The sequence below is a fragment of the Sorex fumeus genome, unplaced genomic scaffold (assembly GCF_029834395.1).
Source record: "Sorex fumeus unplaced genomic scaffold, SorFum_2.1 ptg000098l, whole genome shotgun sequence".
NCBI lineage: Eukaryota > Metazoa > Chordata > Mammalia > Eulipotyphla > Soricidae > Sorex > Sorex fumeus.
The window spans coordinates 17,552,810-17,576,676 of NW_026606155.1; the positions used below are offsets into that span (position 1 = coordinate 17,552,810).

Below are 23,867 nucleotides of genomic sequence, written 5' to 3' on the forward strand. Positions count from 1 at the left end.
ATGAGTGCAGTCCTTCTATGTCTGTCCCTCTCTTTCTGACTCATTTCACTCAGCATGATACTCTCCGAGTCTATCCATTTATAAGCAAAGTTCATGACTTCATCTCGCCTGACAGCTGCATAGTATTCCATTATGTAGATTGTACCAAAGTTTCCTTAACCAGTCATCTGTTCTGGGGCACTTGGTTTGTTTCCAGATTTTGGCTATTGTGAACAGTGCTGCAATGAACATATAGGTACAGACGTCATTTCTACTGTGCTTTTTTGCATCCTCGGGATATATTCTCAGAAGTGGTATTGTGGGGTGAAATGGAAGCTCACTTTCTAGTTTTTGAAGGACTGTCCATATTTTTTTCCAGAAAGGCTGGACTAGTGGGCATTCCCACTAACAGTAAAGGAGTGTCCCTTTTTCCCCACATGCATGCCAGCACTGGTTGCTTTTGTTCTTCTGAATGTGTGCCAGTCTCTGTGGTGTGAGATGATATCTCATTGTTGTTTTGATTTGCATCTCCCTGATGGCTAGCGATGTGGATACTCCAAGATTTGAACCTAAAAGACACTTTAATGGTATGATGCCACTGACAAGGGCTACAGAATTAAAATTAAACAAGTGTGACTACACCAATTTAAGAGTTCCTAGATGGTGAGAGTAATTCAGACAGCTGACTGAATGGCAAAAAATATTTGTATTCAACATATAAGATAAAGGACTTATATCCAGGACATATAAAGTACTTACAAAGATCAACAACAACGTAAACAACAAATCCAGAACCCTATTGAAAAAATGGGGAGAGGAAATAAACAGATACTTCTTGGAGGAAGACAGGCAGATGGCCATTATGCACATAAAAATTGCTCATCATCACTTATCATTAGGGAAATCCAAATCAGTCTTGACTGATTTGGATTTCCCTAATGATAAGTGATGATGAGCAGAGAGTGGCACATATCAAAAGTAGTGGAAACAATCTGTCTTGGTGGGGATGTGGTAAAAAAGAACTCTCATCCACTGCTGGTAGGAATGTTGTCTGGTTCAACACCTGTGGAAAAGAGTTGGAGGGTTCTCAGAAAACTTTGAATCAAGCTTCCATGTGACTCAGCAGTTCTTTCCTTGGATACTACCCCCAAGACACAAAAACACATTTATTCAAAAGAACATATGTGAACCAGAGAAATACTACAGGGGATAGCAAGCTAGCCTACCACAAGGCAGACCTGGGTTCAATCCCCTTTTCCTATAAGGTCCCCTAAGCACTGTCAGGAATAATCCCTTGAGTTCCAGGAGTAATCCCTAAACATATCAGGTGGTCCAAAACAAAACAAAAATCTACATTCATTGCAGATAGCAATAATAGGTAAGATATAGATTCAAGCTAGGTGTCAAATGACAGATTAATTCTTATGAAGATGTGATATATATGCACTATGTAATATTACGTAGCTGCAAGGAACAATGAAATCATTCAGCAATCTGAATGTAGCTATAAGATATCATGTTGAGTGAAGTAAGCCAGCAGAAAGACACACAGGATGATCTCACATATCTGTGGTATATAGAATAACTGGACAAGTAAATGCAGTGTAGTAAAGGGAGATAGCTAGATCACCCTTAACTTCAGGGTACAGGGAAGAAATGGACAGAGAGGAAAGAAATTTGGGAGATAAAGAAGATGAAAAATATATATATAACAGGAAAGCAAGGGTTAGGACCCTTAGAGATATTGGTAATGTGGGTGAGTAGTATAGTTATTTATCCAAACCACAGACTCAACAACACTGAGAACATGAAATCCAAACAACCAGCACTAAATATTGAAATGTGTCTTTTAAGGTGGCAGGTGGGGGTGGCAGGGGTGGGGGAAACTTGGGAACACCGGTAGAAGGAAATTGACACTGGTGGTGGATTGCTCTAGAATATTATATGTATGAAATACAATTAATAGTAGCTTTGTAAATCACTGTTCTTTAAAAAAGCTTTAAATAAAAAATAAAATAATCTCAACAGATTGGCAGTAATAAGCCAAAACTGGTCTTTGCTATTTGAATCACGAGGATATTTCCCAAATCACTGTGAATATAAATGAAAATGTATATTTATCTCTCTAGCTAGAGAGAGATATATCAAACCTTGGGCTGGAGCAATAGCACAGCGGGTAGGGTGTTTGCCTTGTACACAGCCAACATGGCTGACCCAAGTTTGATTCCTCCGCCCCTCTCAGAGAGCCTGGCAAGCTACCGAGAGTATCTCGCCCGCACAGCAAAGCCTGGGAAGCTACTTGTGACGTATTCAATATGCCAAAAACATTAACAACAAGTCTCACAATTTGTTGTGAGATGTTACTGGTGCCCGGTTGAGCAAATCGATGAACAATGGGAAGACAGTGCTACAGTGCTACAGTCTAGAGATAAATAACTGATATGGCTGTATGTATAATACAGGTATATATAGTATGCTTTATTTATATATATATGTACATATCTGTTTTGTTTTTTCTAATTCCAGCATCTATTACACTGCCTGGAACATATGAGAATTTAAATATGTGTCTGCTGCACCTACAAAAATTTTTCAGAAAAATGATGCTAAAAATGTTCGTAACAAGGAATAAGTTTCAATAAGGTAAAAGCAAAGTCACTGGAAAGCTTTATTTCCTTTGCAAGAAGAGAGAAGTCCTGTCATTTTTACACTCCATTGATTCATTCTGAGCATGGTGTCAGAAACAATACAGGGCCAAATAACAATTAGTCAGAGAACAAAACAATCAGTTGAACCGTCTGGGATTTGAGAGATGTATAGATCAAATGTCTTAAATTTACTAGGCTTCATCTCATTTGACCAGAATGGATGACTCTTGGCTGCACTGTCCCAGAGATAATTGTCCCTCATATATTCCCAATCAGCTGCCTTTTAATGGCTAGTCAGAAGTGACAATGTAAAAGGTGCAGTGACTTTCATTGTACTTGACAACTCTTGGACCAACTCCCACTGATTTGCCCTTGGAACAGGTGAGCTCAGAGACACTGCACAGCTAGCTACAATAACTGTTGCCTGTATCCAGTAAACGGAAGATCCATGGTTGGGAAGAAACTTAAGAAGAAGAAGAAGTGAAATGTTTGACTTGACCTTCAGTTCTCATTCTACCTCATAGACAGCAGAAGATCCTCAGTGTCTTTACTATCTCATGGATTGAAGAAGACAATAGTATATGAACCAGCACCAGAGTGCTTTACCCTACAAGGATAATGGAATGAGTCTAGGAACTTGACCACCCCCTGTGACACACTTTTGCTCCAGATGACTACCTGCTCAATTTGGTACATTTTCTAGTTGTCTTCACATAGAAAATTCAGAGAATCTGAACTAAAATCCAAGAGTTTCTCTAAGGAAACTCTATCTCTTCACCCCAATGTCCAGTACATCATTCTTGGACAACTGTAAAGAAGATTTACAATTGTCTTGAAACATGCTTTAATTTGTACTATAGTTGACCTAAAAAATTACTCTCTGGAAATAGCTTTGATTCAGCCTCTGCTCCTGACTGGGTCCAGGATAACATACCTCCTCATCAGAATTGTTTTTGTTATACCAACAACTCTGGTCTCTGGTAGAATTTAGGGAAGATATTTTCAGGTTTTTTCTCAAGAAATTCTCCTCTCCTTAGAATCTCTATGTCCTCCTAGTCTGCTTTATCAACTGAATCCAGGATACTACCTGATCGCATTTTATTATTGCTTCTGGAGTTGACATCTCAACTTCTCAGATAGAAGGAGCAATGTCTATTACAGAAGAATTATCCTCAAAATCTTAGAGTTATACCCTTAAAAGAAGAAGAATAATTGTAAGTTCTTTTATATAATATAGAAAATGAAAGCCAGTTTATTCTGTGTACATGACATATAAAAGAATAAAATCTGGAGTTCATGCCCAATTCAATCAGCTTAACCAATGACTGAATAAATAGCAATACTCCTACATAAAAAATAAAATAAAATAAACTGGTCTGCATTGTGAATAAATCTACCAGAATCTCTTTTCTTAACTGTATCTTTTCTAACTTTCATCTCTGTCCTTTGGCCAAACTATCAGTTCAGTGCAAATGTAAGATGCCCTAAGTGGCAAAGAGAAAAAGGATCCTCCCATTATCTTGGCTTATTTTAAATATCAGTCTATGTTTCTGTTCCTTACCTCTTCAGCCAGCTCCAATACCCATCCTATACCTCATGTCTCACTCCACTCCATGAAGGATTTTGCTCAGGTCCTCAACCATGTCATGAGTTTTTACCTCTGTACCTTGGCAAAGGTTGCCTTTTTTGTCTAAAACATATGTCTTCATTCAATTTCTTTCCTAAGCTTATCCCCACTCTCATTTCAAGTCACAAGTTACATATTTATTCCTTGCATTTTTTAAATTTTTATTGAGTCACCATGAGATAGTTACAAAGCTGATTATGGTCAAGTTTTAGTCATAAAGTGTTCCAAAACCCATCCCTCCACCAGTGTACATTTCTTTTTTATCCACCCTATAGTATAATAAAATTCCTCTAAAATTGGTACTCTTCTCCTTCAATGATTCTGATAAAATATCTATGCCTATAATAGCTACTAAAATTTATTAAATACTTAAAGAACACAGCCCTGAAACTAACTGAATCACTTAAATCACTTAGCTATTATCAATATCCTATTATATAATATTATATTCCACCTTACCAAATTGTAACCAAGGCTCAAAATATAGCTGACTTCAATAAAGTATGTACTACTATATGAGGAACAGCTTTCACTTCCTGTCTGGTCCTAGAGTTAATGTACTTATCCAATCTATTGAAACTGTATTTCTAATACTAATCCAACATTTAGCATGTAAAAAGCACTAAAGAATATGAGTTGTATAAATAAATGAAGTGAGTTGATTAGTCCTTTTGAAATCCTCAAATGTTCACCCACTTTAAGGAGATGTTTTATACTTAATCAAAAAATGGATCATGATCACATTAATATTTATATATTCCAAAGTTTCCCTTTCTAGGATTCAAGTTTAATCAAACAATTCCACACATCCAAAACTAGAAAGGGTAAGATCTGGAAAGCATGAACCCAGGAAAACTAAAATAAAATGTGCAGAGAAGTGCAAGGACTTGACAGTTGAGGGAAACAATTGCAGTGGTTACCCCCACAAGGATTCAACATGCCGGTCAGAAGGTTCAACTCACCCCTTTCACAGGTTCGTCCCCAGTAGCCAGTGCCTGTGCAGTCGCAGATGAAGCGGTTCCAGCCATCCTTGCACACAGCGTTGTTCTTGCAGGGGTAGCTGTCACACTGCTTAGCATTCATCCGTGAACAGGAGGACTTGACGCCCGCTGCATTCTGCATCTCCGCCAGCTGCCGAATGTTCTTACTGCGCCCATCAATGAACAGGTCCCGGATGCAGCCCACATAGCCATAGTTGAGCATGGCGGTCCAGAGCTCAGTGGGGAGGATAAGGCCAGCACGATTTTCTGGCAGCCCACCCAGGTACATGTCCCCTTCCAGGTCCAGGATCTCACTCTCCCCACTGGCAGTGAAGGGCGTGCGCCTGCTGTTCACTGATATGGTACCTGGGGTGAAAAGAAGGAAGGAAGAAAGGAAAGAAGAAAGGAAGAGAGGGAGGGAGGGAGGGAGGGAGGGAGGGAGGGAGGGAGGTATAAAAAAGGAAGGAAGGAAGGAAGGAAGGAAGGAAGGAAGGAAGGAAGGAAGGAAGGAAGGAAGGAAGGAAGGAAGGAAGGAAGGAGGGAGGGAGGGAGAAGAAAGTCAGTTCAGATTCCTCTTTGTCCTGCTGATGAAAGAGTCAGTCATGAACCAAATGAAGGAAACTCAGAAGTTCAGCTAGTAAGTTCTGAGGTTGGTAAGTTCTCAGTTGGTAAGTTCTTGGCAAGTTCAAGCCAGAAAACAAAAAGCTTCAAGATGGTAAGAACAATTGCCAGCACTTCGTTCCCATTCCTGCCAACTAAGACAGCCTGGCCCATAGAAAGTTTCAAGACAGTACCAGTGGCCAGATTATCTTTTCTCTATCTTGGAGTTGTTGTGGAATGGTCACATACCATGCACATTGAAAGCAACATGATCTCTGCTTGTGCTTAAATCCTAATTTTACCATGTATTAAGTGGGTAATGCCAAAGCAGTCATTCCATCTTCCTTGATCTTAATTTCCTCTACTACAAGTTGGGAGAAATATTGTCTCCAACTGATGAGTTGGTGTGGTGCTTTGTGAGTTCATATTTCTAAACTGGAAGCCTTGTTCTCTGCTCTCTAAATGTTTGCCTGAGTCCACAGGTTCGTTAACCCCAAAAGGTAGAATTGACACTTCTTACTCTCTCTCTTCTAGAAGCACCTCTGTATTGGCATTAGCCAGTCTTGCCAGTGCACATTTCAAGAACTGGCTCTGATTTTTGATTTCGGATACATTTTAGCAAACATGTACCAGAGAGTTCTCCAGTCTCTGGCATAGCTGAACAGAGATTAACTTGATAGATATATCCCTGTTCTCCTGAGTCTCGGTTCCAGAGCAGAGAGAAAGAAAAAGAAATGATCTGTAAACTAGAGAAAGTAGATAAATGCCAGGAAGAGAGTAAAATGGGCATGATGGCAGCAGCCTATGACTGTTTTAAAAGTGTAGAATCACTGGTGAAATAAATTTGACACTGGTGGTGGGATTGGTGTTGCAATAGTATATGTCTAAAAAAACTTAACTACCAATAACTTTGCAAATCACAGCTGTTTAATTAAATTAAAAATTATTTTAAAAAATTGTAGAGTCTGGACATGTGAAATAGTACAGCACACTGGGTGCTAGCCTTGAACATGGTCAACCCAAGTTAGATTTCTGGGAGCCCATATGGTCCCCCTGAGTCCTGCCAGAAGTAATTCCTGAGCAATGCTGTGTGTGTCACAAAAGCAAAACGCAAAGGTACAGAATCAGCATAGGCCTTTTCTAAGAAGGGGACAGGAAAACTGAAACTGGAAAGTTGGGCAGGAAAGAACATACCACTTGAGGAAGTGACATCCACAAAGGACCTATAGTAGAAGGAATATGACTAGAAGGGTGAAGGTAAGGAACTGGGGTTGAGATGAGGGCAGGAGAATCAGAGATCCAGAACAGGATTATGTAACTGTAGAAAACACAGCCATACTAGAGCCCAGTGAGGGAATCAGAGAAGAGCATTCCAGAACCACATGGCTTCCCCACCTAGCTCGGCCCTTTAACCACTTGACATTTAAATTTCCTAAATCAAAAAATCAACTGATACTCAAACTGCAAGTTAGAAGTTTTTTAAATTAACATTATTAAAGTTCTTGATGGTTGCCTGGCTGAGTCATGCCAATCATCAATCAGCCTTCACTCTGTCTGAGCTTTAACGTTCTCTGCTATGAAAAGGACCGGCCTAAAGTTCTGAGAAGAGCCAAGAAGCTTCAAAACTGTAATGTTCATTTTCAAAGATAAAATCACACAGGCAAGAGATGGTGGAGAGGACGGGAAGGTGACTCTGAGAGGGTAAAGCCAACAGCACAATCTCCCTCTGCTGGCTCCAAGAAATTTCCTCAAAAAAATAATTATCTCTTGGACTTGACTCTACTTAAAGCTAACATAACCATAATAATGTCCTAGCTACCATTTGAAGTTCTTTGTGTGTTTTTATAGACCAGATCATCAAAACTGTCTTGCAAGGTAACAGTTAACATCTCACTCATTTCAAAGATGTTAAAGTTGAGGTCTATATCTTTTTTCCTTTGAGGTTTACTCTCTCTCCCTACCTTTTCCTCTCCCTCTTCTTGCTCTCTCCCCATTGTTCTAGAAACCACTGGCAGTGCCACTAAGGAAGTCAGGCTCATCATTCTCTGCAATGGTCATGAGATGCTAGAATCAAATTCAGGGCAATGTATATACAGATATTGCTCTGCCATTTGAACCACTTCCTTGGCTTTCTTTACCCTTCACATGTCTAAGCACTAATCTCAACTATTGACAAGGAACAATGTCAAAAGTGTTTCTATTTTGGAGCATTAGATATATCCTGAGGACAATCTGTCCTCTAAGTATGTGACCACAGCTGTTTGTTATGCACTTACCATATTTTAAGAATCAGTCCCCTGACTTGAGGAGTGACCATAAAAATTTTTCGAGATGCACTGAGAATTTCAAAACTAATCATTTCAGCCTATGCTCACAATTAGAAAATACTGGAAAATATCCTCAAGTAAAAAATGAAGATGAATATATCGTATTAAAATTGCAAATTAGGCTGCATGTGTGAGTCAGGCTTGTTTTTTTATTTGTGTTCACTCATTTTCCATGTCGAGGTTTATATCAAATTTTTCAGTGATAGCAAAGCCTCCCACAGAACTCAGCAGAGACTAATTCTACAATATAAACAAAGAATATTTTCATAATCTCTGTGGTGTGCACTCTATTTTTTCAGCTACATAAAGTCATTCGTGGTCCAACGTTATTATGCACAATAAGATATTTTGAAACAAAGATTGCAAAACTATATTCATATAAATTTCATTAGGTATATTGTTTCTGTTTTACTATTATTTGTTGTTCTTTCATATAAATTAAATTCTCCTAATTTATAAGGTAAACTTAACCATAGGTACTTCTATATAGAAGTGCTGCATATATGTATGTGTATATATGTACATCACAAACATATACATATATACATACATCACATACATATTCAATTTGTATGTGAAATATACAAGGCAATTTATTTGAAAAACCAATAAAAATAGATGCATTGCAATTTTATAAGCTCTAGAGATCCTGTGACACAGATAGGTATACTCATAAAACCTGTGAACTATGAACCAACTCCAGAGACCCAAACTGTATGGTCTTAAAAAGAAGAAGAAGAAATTACAGCATCTACTCTTTTCCCTAAAGGTTAGGAGGAAGAAGTTGGGAAGTATCTGCTAATGGGTATGGTATAAGCTTCTCTTTTGGGTGATAAAAATATTCTGAAATTAGGAAGTGGTGAGTGATGGTCAAGTATTTGTAATAAAAACTACTAAGCTACATACTTGAAAGTGATTTTCTGTTACGTAAACAATATCGCAATAAGGTTATTATATAATAATAATAAAATAGTAAAGATTCTCAAAAAAAACCTGTTTCTTTTATAATTCTGAGACAGCTTTCTGACTCCATCCCTTCTGATATTATTGTGGTTGGTCTCAGAGAAAAATTTGATCTAAAGAGAAATTATTTTTTGGTATATTTCCTTTTTTAAAAAAAGAGAAGCATGCCTTATTCATTTTTGCTCAACAAGCACATTTAATTTAGAACCTTTTGGTGTTTATCATATTTCAAATAATCAATAAAACATCCTCTTGGGCAGTAAACCATGCAGAGCTACAATCAGCCACTGAACAGAGTCTATCCAATTTCTCTTATGTTCAGCTCTCCCCTCTCACTTGTTGAGGATTAGGCAGAAAAAGCCCTCCTCCTCTGAAAATCAGAGTTCCTGGAGGTAGCCTTTTGGTGGAAACTGTTGCATTCTATTATCAATCAGATTCACCTAGAGAGCAAACTATCCAAATAGAAGACTTTCTGGGTGTATTTTCCAGGAGGGTGAATTGTTTAAAAAAATAAGGCCGGTATAGCCAAAACCATTCTTGAGTATTACACTAGCTAAATAGAGAGACAGTAACTGTGAAACTCCAATGCCCTCATTATCTCTCTGGGTGATGTGCCCTTTCTCATGGCACAGAATGTCCATTTCATTGCCACAAGCTCCAGAGCAAACTGGAAAAACTGTTCAGGCATTCAAAATCCCGACTTTTTATTTTTATCTTTTTCCTTCTCTTTCTGTTACTATTCCAGAGTGGCTATGTACTGCCTGGGGCTCACTTGTTTGATCTGCGGCTGCAGAAACAAACAAAGCCATATAAACCAAATGTAAAAGGTTATAAAAAGGAAGGAGAGTTAGTGAGGTCTGAGTAAAGAGTGAAATATAGGCTTTCACACCAGAGGAAGGTTTTAAATTGAACATGACTTCAGGAAAAATCAATTTCCCTTTTCCTTTCTTGTCGTAAGTTTTCCTGCAACATGACTCTTGCCAATTATTGAAGAGGGCATCGTTGCATAAACGTGTGCACAGTGAAGCTTATCCTACAGAGTAATCACATCTGTGATGTCATAATTGGTTTCCATGGAAATAAGAAAAAGAAGGGGAGGGGAGAGGAGGGCATCATACCAGGGACATGACAATTGCTTGGGTAGCTGTGAAAATGCTATTTGTAAAAGCATCCTTAGCTCAAAGTCTTAAAGCTATCAATGAGCCCATTTTGCAATGAGTGACATGGGGAGATGAGGAAAATGCGAATCCTCAATGAGATGGTGTCTTGCCACTGAACATAATCTTACAATAACCACGAAAGAGCAAGACAATCTATGAGCATAAGAGTGCAAACACTGACATCTCTTAACACTCATCTCCACTACCAAACACATTGAGAAGCTGACACCCTCTAGTTTCAGTCTCATACCCTTCTCTGCTGGAGCGATAGCACAGCTGTAGGGCGTTTGCCTTGCATGCAGCCAACATGGCCGACCCGAGTTCGATTCCTCCACCCCTCTCGGAGAGCCTGGCAAGCTACCGAGAGTATCTCGCCCACACGGCAGAGCCTGGCAAGCTACCCGTGACGTACTCGATATGCCAAACACAGTAACAACAAGTCTCATGATGGAGACGTTACTGGGCCCGCTCGAGCAAAATCAATGAACAACGGGAGGACCGTGACCGTGACCCTTCTCTGATTACCTGATCTGCCATCTCGCTGAATGTCCACGTGGTACCATTCCCCATCGTTAGCTTTCTTTTGAGTGGCTTTCACTTTGATGGTGCCTGAGCCCATATCAAGCAGTAGGTACAGGTTGCCATCCAGGAGTTCCACAGCGAAGAAATCCACCTTGGTGTTCTTCTGGCTCCGAGCATCCTTCCTCTCTTGGGGTTTGCCATGTGTAAAGAGAATCAGGCCATTGGGCTCGGTGGTGCGGAAGTCAAAGGAGATGGAACCCATGCGTTTGGTGTTCCATTTAGGCAAGCTGATGTAGGCCTCTGGGGTCTCAAAGTTGATGGGGTCCAGTGTGGCCACATTCTCACACTTGAATACAACTTCACCATAGATTTTCATCTTAGTATCTCCAATCCGGGCCAGACGAGACAGCTCCAGGCGGATGTCATTATTCTTATAAACAACCTGTTAAAAGTCAAACAAGAGCTTTGTGAATCAATCTTACAAGCATGAACCGCCAGGTGCCTAAAGAAAACCTCCAAGAAGAGACTTTAGAGCCTGGTAGTCTAAAACAAGATGAATAACAACACTTGGAAAAGCACCAGATGAGCCTTTTACGGTTAGCATTAACTCTAAATAGACCCTTTTGTCTATCTTCTTCCAAACAGATTTCTGTTTCTAGAAAGTTATACAATACGTCTACAAATAGAAGTCAAGAAACACTGAGTTATTTATGCATCTTTAGTTAGAAAGAACATAAACCAGCCAAATGATCATTAATACTAGACAGCTAGGAGTGGAATTTTATGCAGCCCTTAAACTAAGCTCAAAGTCTGATTTTGACATTCATGTCTGATTTTAACATGAATGGCATCCAAATAATACTGTTAAGTGAAATTAGCAAGGAAAACAACAAAGACTTACTTATTCTATAACAGTTTAAAGTGCATCTGTGCATTGGGAGTGGAAGTATATGCTTACTCAAACTTGCATAAAAAAAGTTTGAAAAATTCAAACTATAAAGAACTAGTGAGAGATTTATTCTTTCAATATTTTCTTTGTTTGAATTTTTAAGTTGGTAAATATAATTTTTAAAGATTAAAAGTTTATAGGGAAGGAATTTGTGCACTGCCCACTGTAGAGATATATAAAACATAGAAGCAGAGTTAAATACTCCCAAACATACAAAAATTGATTATTACTTTCTAATGTAGCATCATTTATGTAAAAGCAGGCATTAATCTTGTTCTCAAAAATGAAAATGTGCATAATTAAATTTTGCTACAATTAAATTAAAATAAGCTGAATTAAATTTTGTTGCAGTGCTCTTGGATTGTTCTTGGTTCTCTGATCTCTAATCATATCACATACATACAGTAAATATAAGGAAAAGAAGGGAAAAGGACTAAGAGTTAACTATTGATTATGGCAACCAGTTTGTATTCTTTTATATGATCTTATTCAAACAAGTCATAACCCCAATTTAAAATCATATCTTACATCACAATACTTATCAAATGTGACCTTTATAGAAATATTTAACCTATATGGATTTTTTTCCTCCTTCAAAAAATGGACATATCATTGCAAATTATTTTTTAAGACTAAAATGAGTTAATACATTAAAAAAAACTTTAAAAATGGCATATTAGTAAGGGCATAAAAATAACAGTTCCTTAGGGGATGAATACTATGGTTGCTGTTAATCTCATTTCACCCATTCCATAGCTCTAACTATACTGGGTTATCATATTAATTTTCAGTAAAATAATATGACTTAACTGGGAAAATAAGTCTTATAATCCATCTTAGTGATAAAATGTTAACTGGATGGGTCATTCCAGTACATGCCCCTAAGTCCCCAATATTCAATTGTAGAATCATTGCCATTCTTTTCCCTATAATCATGAGAATTAGAGTTTTCTGCCTTTCAATATATAATTGAATTATTAAATATAATTGTTATGTAATTTAAAAACTTGAGTCTGGCGCCTTAGACCACTCGGCCATCCTGACACACGATAGCATAGCGGGTAGGGCGTTTGCCTTGCACGCAGCCAACATGGCCGACCCGAGCTCGATTCCTCCGCCCCTCTCGGAGAGCCCGGCAAGCTACCGAGAGTATCTCGCCCGCACGGCAGAGCCTGGCAAGCTCCCCGTGACGTATTCGATATGCCAGACACAGTAACAACAAAGTCTCCAATGGAGACATTACTGGGCCCGCTCGAGCAAATTGATGAACAACGGGAGGACAGGAAATCACAGGAAATTTTAAAAACATTAATGGTAAAACGTTAATATTCTTTTTTTGTTGTTTTGTTAACTTTATTTATTGAATCACCGTGAGAAAAGTTACAAAGCTTTCAGGTTTAAGTCTCAGTCATACTCCCATCAAACACCCAATGATCAAAGACCCATCCCTTCACCAGTGCATATTTTTCACCACCAAGAACCCCAATATACCCTGTTTCCCACCCTCCCAATGCCTGTGAGGCAGATGATTTCTACTTAACTCTCTCTCTACTTTGATTACATTCATTACTTCAATAAAAGATTTATCATTATTATTTGCAATTTCCCCCCAACAATCATAACTGCTGAAAAGGCATTGTGAAATCATTTGTTTTCTATTGCTGGTCATGAAGACCATATAATGTTGCGTGGCCGCAATTGCAGCCAAGTGATTTTGGATTTCTGATACTTTACTAATTAAGTCTGGAGGAATTTCTGCCAAGAGCCGGATAATTACGAGATTGGTTTGTGTACCTCTGGTAGGGGGAAACTCGTGGCCTCAGTAGGGCATGAAGGACATGCCAGTTCCGCCCCTCCCCCCATCCCATGAGACTGCAGTTTCTGACTCATACCTGGCTGTCCAATAAGCTCTGAGGTGGCGGCCACTATGCTGCCAGAGGGCGGGGGGAAGCAGGAGAGACAGACACCCTTTCCCTCTCTGGAGGGCATGGTGCCGTAGGTTAACACATAGTCCATTCACATTTCTGCTGCAAGCTGCTGGGTTCTGGATTAGGTCCATGTGCCTCTGGGGCGATGGCCATGCCAGAGAGCCACTTGTGGGGATCAACTCGTATAAACATGAATATTCTTTACAAAAACATGACCTTGAACATGGGCCTAAACCCAGAAATAGCACTGTAAATAAAAATACCATGATCTTCATTCTGCATTTGCTACCAAAGACTGGGAGGAACCTAAAGTCTACCATAGTTTAAATCCTGGAAACACCCATTTCAGATAAACACCATTATTCTTCCATAGGCTGGAGCAATAGCACAGCGGTAGGGCATTTGCCTTGCATGCAGCCAATATGGCCAACCCGAGTTCGATCCCTCAGTCCCTCTCGGAGAGCCCAGCAAGCTACCGAGAGTATCTCGCCAGCGCGGCAGAACCTGGCAAGCTCCCCATGACGTATTCGATTTGCCAAACACAGTAACAACAAAGTCTCCAATGGAGACGTTACTGGGCCTGCTCGAGCAAATCGATGATCAACGGGAGGGCCTTTACTTTACTTTTACTTTATTCTTCCATAGTAGAAACAGATGCACAGAGCAGTTTAGGAACCAGTCTACAGTCACACAGTTGCTGTGCATCAGAACAGAACTTGAAAACCAGGTTTGAACTCCTGAGTCCATGTGTGCTGTGCAGTCAGGAAGAATTAGCACTAGCATCTCTTTAGCATCACTCATGCGGTCTATCTTTAGCCTTATCTGGAAAGTCATGTATGTTACATTTCCCAATTTGAAGCTGACTTTCTCATCTTAGCACTATTGGACTGACCAGGCAAATGGAAAATGCACAGACTTCTTAGGCAATCACTCAAGGGAGTGAACCAGAAAAGAAACAATTAAAGGAGTAGCAACTTCTTCTTTATATTTCCTACTTCGATTTCCAAGCATGTGAGGACATATCTTTGTTTTGTCTATATTTGGGGTAAAATCTTCCAATTACAGTTTCTTGTATAGCTTAATCATTAATGTATGTCAATAATTCATCCCCTAGATCCATTGAACAACACAGGGACACTAATGTAAAGGGAAACAGAGAAAAGGGACTTTAATAGGAAGCCTGGAAAAGAGAAACTCTTCTGAAAGAAAGGAAGAAAGGCACAAAACTGAGACAGGGACACAAGGTGAAAAATAAGATGGCAGATTTCAGGAAAGATATGCAGGAGAACTGGCACCAGTAACTGACCCAAAATAACCAGACCTCTCCCAGGGAGCTCTTTGAAGGTGAGTTCTCCTCTACATGTCTCTGAAATGCCTTATTTACTTTCATGGACTTTCCACTATGTTGAGTAAAGTACCAAAATCCTTCCTCACTGATAGGTGAGTAACCTCTCTGAACCTGTTTTATTCATTTATATGAGAACCTTCAATATAGAAACTGCCCCTTATCCTTACTCCAGGTTGTTATTAAGACTGAGTAGAATATCATATATGGTAGAACATGGAAAATCTTGGCCAGATAAACAAATCTAGAGAGAAAAAATAGTAGACATTTTTCTCCAGTATTTGTGAAGTTGGTAACTGAGAGGGGTCTTTTTTTTTAAATTTATTTATTTATTGAATCACTGTGGGAAAAGTTACAAAGCTTTCAGGTTTAAGTCTCAGCCATGCAAATATCAAACACATTTCCCTTTACCAATACTTATTTTTCACCATGAAGAACACCAATAACCCCCCCCCCCCCCGCAACCCTCCCAATGCCTGTGAGGCAGATGAATTCTAGTTAACACTCTATCTACTTTGACTAGATTTATTGTTTTGACAAAAGATGCACCATTATTATTTAGAGTTTATACCCCCAAATCAGACATGCTGAAAAGGCATTGTGAATTTGTTTTCTACAGCTGGTGACAAGAATCAAACAATGTCGCGGCTGCGCAATTTTGGATTTCTGGTATTTTACGTATTGACCCTGGAAGTATTTCTGCTGAGAGTCAGATAATTATGAGATTGGTTTCTTTGCTCTGGAGCCATGGCCATGCCAGAGAGCCGCTTGTGGGGGGCAACTGGTGACCTTGGTAGGGTGTGAAGGACGAGCCGGGAATGTCCCCCTTCCCATGAGGTTTTAGTCACCCCATCACGACTGGCTCATACCTGACTTTCCACAAAGCTCCTAAGCAGCTGCCATCTTTATTTCCAGAAGGAAAAAGGCAGAAGGGACCAATACCCTTTACCCTCCGGGCAGGCATGGTGGCGTGGATTAACGCATAGTCCATTCACTTTTCTGCTGCAAGCTGCCGGGCTCTGCATTAAGTCCTTGTGCTTCTGGAGCCATGGCTGTGCTGGAGAGCTGCTTGTGGGGGGCAACTCTGACCTCGGTAGGGCATCAGGACAAGCCAGGAACGCCCCCCTTCCCATGAAGTTTTAGTCGCCCCATCACGACTGGCTCATACCTGGCTTTCCCCAAAGCTCCCAAGCGGCCAGAGGGGTCTTAATTGAGGTTCTACTGTGGATTTTCTGCACAGAAGTGTTAGAAGTATAGTGGTCTTGTGCACTCATTTGAGATGCCCATATTGTAATTCTCCCTTTCCCCAAACATATGGTGGCATAAGACTATGACCATGGCCAAGTAGAAATGTACCTGTATCTTGGGTAGGTCCTAGAGGCAGGAAACCCTATAGAACACCGTCACAAGGCAAATGTTTATCTGGTCCAGTGTCCTTTGTAAAATAAGACTTTCAATTAAAGTTCCTTGCCTGATGATGGAATTAAAAGAACAAACATGTAGTATCCAGTGACAGAAAGCAGCCTTGGCTGACAAATTATCTCATTGGAAGCAATTAAAGACAATGTGGAAATGGTTCTCAGAATGGGGTGAAGATCTGTCACACCACTTGGGAAGTAGGAAAGAAGAATCACTGAATGACAAGCTTGTCATAGGACCCCCACCATGGGCTTACAAGGAAGGTCTGTTGTTTACATTAAGAGCTCAATCTTAGAAGACAAGGCAGTGAAACAGAGAACCAGGAGTCTCAGAACTCAAACTCTCCCAGAATAAGGCCACATTGTATGCCTTTATTACCTTTAATATTAAAACACACAGAAAAATTCCAGAAGAAAGGTAAACTATGAGAGCAGAAGCAAAATGATTAAAATAGAAGTACTTCTACTCGTTGAGGAGTTTAAAATACTGTATTATCCATACCAGGCAAGTGAAATAGGTGGCATTTAGCCACACTTTACAGAAGTTAAAGAGAACTGTTGAGTTTCCCTCCACACCCCGAGCAGAGCCCCAGCAGCTGAAGACCTCCAGAACCAGCCACAACTATGCTGAGACCACTCTCCACATGCATGAAGGTACTGACAGAGGAACAAAGGCATGCAGGTCCCGGGGCTGAGATCTCCAAGCCTGCTCAGATTGGGGCTGAGCATCACCACCCAGATCCTCCATCTTCCAGTAGGAAGGGTGTCACACCCATCAACTGCCCCCCCCCCCCAACGCCATGTAATCCCATCAACGGCCAAGACCCAGAGACTATAAAATCCAGCTCCCGGAAGTGCGCGGCTGCATTTGTGGCCGCGCAACATCTTATTATCTCATTCTTGCTTTGGACAACCTGGTAGGCTACCGAATGTAACCTGCCCACATGGCAGAGTCTGGCAAACTCCCTGAGGTGTACCCAATATGCCAAATACCAGTAACATTGATGGGTCTCATTCTCCTAACCATGAAAGAGCCTTGAATACGGTACTTTTTAAAATCTCAGGACTAGGACAAAGGAGACTTTACTGGTGCCTGCTCGAGGCAATCGACGAACAACAGGATGATCATGATCGTGATTGTGAAAGAGAACTGGTATTTCTGCAAGATTACATTGCTTGTAAAAGGCAGTTCTCTCTGCTTGCACTGGGATAAGGACAGGCTCCAGGAGGAATTTTTGTGGTTCTCCTGTAGCTCAGCACTCCCCTTAAAGTAGAAACCCCTTGTCAAGCACAGCAAATTGCACCTAACGCTATCCCAGTGCAAAGCTATCTGTCCCCTCATATGTTTCAACCCAATAGATTCCTACTCTTTCCACAGACAAGACCAGATTCAGAGCTATGCATGAACTCAGATATTAGTGAGTTTTTGCTCACCAGGTTTTCCAGGTTACAAAGTTCTCTTTTCCCTATCATTTTTTTAAATTTTGACCCTTCACCAGGGTCTGTATCTAAACACATTTATGTTCTCCCTGAAAGGGAGCCTACTCTGCTCCACACTGTACCCCCTTTTGATACACTTAAAATCCTTATATTATTTGTTAGTGACAAAGATACCCCACTGTCATGACTGAAAAAAAAAGAGGAACTGGTCTACATGAAAGAATTTGTACATTAAATTCTCCCATGATGCTTGAGTTATACGGCAGGTCCATGAGAATGAACCTAAGGTTTGCAGTTAGTTTCTGCTCCAGGATAGATTTGTTTCCTCCTCTTTAATTTCCTTCCTAGACACTGTTTCCTTGATTTCTGAGAGCAAGTCTTCATGCATTGTTTTTTAGTGCCGCATGCTCAGATGCAAGGAAAATAAAGGGCTGGGGAATGTGGGTATAGGTCCTATAAAACCCAAATATCCTTCTCTTTCTAGTTAGTTCTAACAATAGGATCTTCTTGGATTTTCCTTCCTGATTTCTGTTTTTTTTTCTGTTAAGTTACTTTTTTATTGCTATTTAGGTAATCAAGTTTTATTTCTTTCTTTATTTATTTTTTATTAGTGAAACACCATGAGGTACAGTTATAGACTTATAAATTTTTGTGCTTGGGTTTCAGTTATACAATGATCAAGTACCCATCCCTCCACCAGTGCCCATCCTCTACCACCACGGATCCCAGCATCCCCCTACTCCCCATCCCCCCCGTCCCACCCTGCCTCTGTGGCAGGGTATTCCCCGTTGTTCTCTCTCTCTTCTTTTGGGTACTGTGTTTTGCAAGAGAGGCACTGAGTGGCAATCATGTTTGGTCTATAGACTACTTTTAGCATGCTTCTCCCACCCTGGGAGGGTCCTCACAACACCCTTTATTTGGTGCTCTCTTCTCTATCTGAGCTTCCTTTTCACCTAGCACGTGTGGCTGGCCTTCATGTCATGGAGCAAAATTCCTGGTACTAATCTCAGCCATTCCTGGGTGTTAGTCTCCCTTTTTGTTGCTTTATGTTCCCCAGATGAATGCAATCTTTCTGTGTCTATCCTGCTCTTTCTGACTCATTTTGCTTAACATGATACTTTCCATGTAGTACCACTTGTATGTAAATTTCATAACTTCATCTTTTCTAACAGCTACATAGTACTCCATTGTGTGAATGTACCAAAGTTTCTTTAACCAGTCATCTGTTCTTGGGCTGCCTTCTGTTTTTGTTCTGTTTCTAACTATAGAGGTCTCCACCAAGTGCCCTGAGGCCTAAAGCCTCTCCCAGAGATTTTTCAGCATGGCAGTGTAAGCCTGATGGTTTGCTATTTAGACCAGTGATATGGTGTTGCTTGGACTTATTGGTAATGAAGGCCATTAGTCCTTAGCAATATTCAGAGGTGCCATATGGTGCCGAATATAGAATTCAAAGCCTTAAACACACAAACCATGTACCTAGCCCTTTGAGCTTCCCCTCTATTCCCCCTAGCCCTGTCTCTTATTCCTGTTCATCATGCACATTTTTTTGGTTTCTGGTGTGTTTAACTGGCAGTAATCAGAGCTTATTTCTGTTTCTGTACTCAGGAATCACTCGTGGTGGGCTTGGGGGTCTATATGGAATGCTCTGGATCAACACTGGCAAGTGCTCTACCAACTGTTCTATTGCTCTGGCCACATCATCAAGCACTTTTAATCTGTGAACCTACATAAAGGTAAAGGTAAAGGCCCTCCCGTTGATCGTCGATTTGCTCGAGCGGGCCCAGTAACGTCTCCATTGGAGACTTTATTGTTACTGTGTCTGGCATATTGAATACTCTCGGTAGCTTGCCGGGCTCTCCGAGAGGGGTGGAGGAATCGAACTCGGGTCGGCCATGTTGGCCTCTTGTAAGGCGAACGCCCTACCCGCTGTGCTATCGCTCCAGCCTACATACAGACTATTTCCATAAAAAAAACTGCTAGGTCAGCTTATCAGACCATCATTTACGGTATATGGCTTGATGAGTGAGCCTCATTGCTTTGCTCCAGATCGCTGGAGGATGCTTGAAGGATGAAGATGCTGGGGAACATTCTCCTAAGTGTCTAAACTAGACAACACATAACAGAAAGCTGAGAAGCCCATGTCAGTGTGCCTTGATGTGGAACAACATTGACTATAAATCCCAGAGAAACTTTTCAACTTTACTAATATGAAATAGTTTATCCATAACAAGAGAAAAACAAAGATGTGTTGGTTCATTCCCCCACACAAATGGAATCCTCACATGACAGGTAACAGTAGAATGAGATTTTTTCTTTTCCACATGGTACAACTTCTAGGTCAGTGGTCAGGCTAATCTTGTTAGCTGTACCATTCCTAGTCAGAGTGCAATAAACAAATTCATAACACAAGTAGGACAAATACTGGATGATCTCACTCATCTGTGCCATACATAAAAACAAGACAAGGGGATGGAATGTTTAAAATGATGCTAAACCCTGAACCCTAGATACAGAGATGAGAATGACAAGGAGGCAGGGGGGAAGGGGGAGGTTTAAGGATAGAATTAGAATGTAGACTGAATAAAACACTGAATGAAACATTGATAAAGAGTCTTGGGTACTTTGATTGGAGTGAGGTGAGGTAACTGTGCATCAAAATGATGTCAAAACTATGGTGAACATGTAATCCAAACTATAAAGATTAAATTTTAATTAATTTGAAGGAATAGTGAAAGAAATTTTTGCTTTAGGCTCTCCATAGGATCATACATCCTATATTTTCTACCTAAATTTCTTCCCTGAACAAATGCTGACCAAAATCAACTATAATTGTCTCTCCTTTGAACTATTTTCCACATTTATCACTTATTCAATCATGTTGGTTTTTCTAGTAATCATTGGTTCTGTCTTTAGACTTCAAATACATTACAGCAAAATATATACGTTAGAAATTTTAAAATATGAAGCAGTACCAAGTTGTATAGGCACTAAATAAATGCTCAAATTGAGGATGGAGAGATAGTATGGTGGTTCGGGTGCTTATCTTACATGCAGCCAACTCAGGTTTTATCTTCAGCATGCACTCTGATCCTTTGAGCCCTGCAAAGTGTGATTCCTTAGTGCAGAGTCAGAAGTAATCCCTGAACACTGTCAAATGCGGTGCCCTAAACACAAAATAGATAAATATTTATAACCTCATTAAATTAGGTGTTGAGCTCACATGACAATTTACCCAGTGTCTACATTCAGAGTCTGGAGTCCCTTTAAGCAGAGTCTGAGTCCCAGTTCACCCTTGGGAAACTATTTCACTAATTTCAGTCTTGGATTCTTCAACGTTGGGATGCATACACAGTCTAATTCCAAAGAGTTGCAAAAAACAGCTGAAATAATATCATGTATAAGGAATTTTATACAGTTTGTGGACCTAGATAGCACTCAGAAAGTGGTAGTTTTCATTATTAATTTTTTGTGTTATTTTATGTGAAAAGTCAGAATTTAGTCAATAGACACTCTAATCTGGTATGAAGTCATTAAGAAAGAAAAATTCCAAGTATAATTTTGAAGTTGGCTATTAATTAAGAGATAGAACTGGAGTTAGTGGGTGAACTCTGGTTTTAATAATCTCTAAAATAAATATAAAACTAAAATAATTAAAAATTGCCTAAAGTGACATTTTTAAGCACTGTAAATAACTAATGGTGGTTACTCCTAGCTTCTTTTTCATGATTCTATGTCTTTTGTCTCTAGTTTATATGCCCCATTCATACCCTCACAAACTGCAAAGATTTAGGATGTATTGTCATTAACATACTTTTCCATCACAATGTACCACTGGCCAAACTCAAATAATAAAGCCCAAGCACAAATGTAGTAGCAGATGGTCCTCTCTGTTTCCAGAGTCAAAAGAAACTACTACTTGGCATGACACAACTGTATTGATTGTCTTGCTAACAGGCATCAGTAACAAGCTCTGCCTGCTGAGCTGCAGCTGACATTGACCCTTGAGCCCAAATTTCCAGTATGGTGTGCCATGGATGCTAATATTTTCATGCCTTATCTCTGGTAACTGTGGTCAAGATCTACCAAAACAAAACCTCAACACCAGAAGCAGGAATACTAACTAAAGGTCAGACTTGCAAGAGCCAGAATATGTTTTAGGTTTTAGGCTCAAAAGAAAGGTCACGCAGACTCTACATGAAGTTGAAAATGATGGTAAAAAAATTGAAAATTAGAATTGCAAAATTCTGTGTGATTCTACACTCTGTGGATAAAACAAAAACTATCTGTAAGCTAGATAGGTTTATCATCACTGATCCCATTAGTAAGTGGATAGCCAGCAAAAGATAAAAAAATAAAAATAAAAAGGGCCCATGGCAACTTGAATGATAGTAAAGGGAAAAACTTCGTAGGCAGTTCAGCGAGAGGGGTGGGGAGAGAAGAGCTTATACCAGTTCCATGAATCAATGGGACATGGGTGCCAGCCCAGGAACTCTGCTGCCAATGCAAGTCATTAACATTTATCAGCAAAAATTTATACAAACATTTATTCTCCTGGTAGGTTCTTTGTGAAGGGGAAATGATCAGATAGGTTTATGTTCAGGTACAGATGGTTAAGATTCCCAACTTTTGGCGCAATCACAGTGAAGGTGTCAATTTTATTCTCAAGAAGAACTTTCTTATGACTTTTCTTCAGCTAAAACCACTGATCAGGAACAGGAACCATATGTTCTTGTATCCCATAGGAAAAGATTCAGGCAATAAAGTTTCTGGAGTATTTTAAGATACTGTAAAGTCTTGGTCTATCACAAGAGCTAGGATTTGCTGATTCAGACTTTTACCAATCTTTTTTAACAAAGTCTAAGAAGTTTGTACTAAATTAATGAAGCAAGAACTTAGCCTAGACAGACATAAGCAAGGAAATAAGGTATCAACTAGCACAAAGGCGTCTTAGGTCTTCAAACACAGGCTATGTATATGGGTAGTGATGAAAAAAAAATTTAGATAATCCAGATTTTTTTTATCGAGTGACCGTGAGAAAGACAGTTACAAAGCTGTTCATGATTGGGCTTTAGTCATGCAATGTTCCAACGCTCATTCCTTCACCATTCTACATTTCCCATCATCAATGACTCTAGTTTCCCTCCTGCCACCACCATCCCCAAACCCAGTCTGCTTCTATGGCAGGCACTTTTCACCTTCCTGTCTTCCTTCCTCCCTCCCTCTCACCCTCCCTCCCTCTCTCTCTCTCCACCCTGCTTTTGGGCATGATGGCTTGCAATATAGATTCTGAGAGGTTATTGTGTTTGTTTCTTTACCTACTTTCAGCACATAGTTCTTATTCAGAGTGATTATTTTCACTATCAATATTTACTGTATTTCTTCTCTATCCCAACTGCCTTCTCCCTAAGCACTTGTGCCAGACTTCCAAAAGTGGGCCAATCTTATTGACCTATATTTCTACTATCCTTCTGTATAAGTCCAATACTATGGGTTTTTATGTCCCACAAATGAATGCAATCATTCTATATGAGTCCCTTTCCTTCTGACTCATTTCATTCAGCATGATACTCTCCATGTCCATCCATTTACAAGTGAATTTTGTCACTTAATTTTTACTAATAGCTGCATGATATTCCAGTGTGTAGATGTACCATAGATTCTTTATTCAGTTGTCTGTTCTCAGGCATTCAGGTTGTTTCCAGATTCTAGCTATTACAAATATTGCTGCAATGAACAAAGACGTGCAGATGGCATTTCTGCTCTGTGTTTTTGCACCCACAGGTTATATTCTAAGAAGAGGTGTATTGCTGGCTATATGGAAGCTCAATTTCCAGTTTTTTGAGGAATAGCCATATTGTTTCCCAGAAAGGCTAGATCAATCCACATTTCCACCAATGAAGGACAGTCCCTTCTCCCCCATATCTGCACCAATACTGGTCGTTCTTTTCCCTTTTGATGGGTGCCTGACTTTGTGGTATGAG

At 39.9% G+C, this 23,867-nt stretch overlaps 1 protein-coding gene across 19 annotated transcripts in view; it reads right to left on the bottom strand.

Moving 5' to 3' along the window:
* Positions 1-23,867, bottom strand: part of NRXN3 (neurexin 3) — a 1,716,647-nt gene that overhangs the window by 1,200,707 nt on the left and 492,073 nt on the right. For all 19 annotated transcript variants that reach the window (XM_056134049.1, XM_056134032.1, XM_056134029.1 and 16 more), the window contains exons 6-7: positions 10,810-11,248; positions 5,217-5,600 (exon numbers count right to left, since the gene is read on the bottom strand). In XM_056134049.1, coding sequence (XP_055990024.1) covers positions 5,217-5,600; positions 10,810-11,248 — 823 coding nt within the window. The remainder of the gene's footprint in view (positions 1-5,216; positions 5,601-10,809; positions 11,249-23,867) is intronic.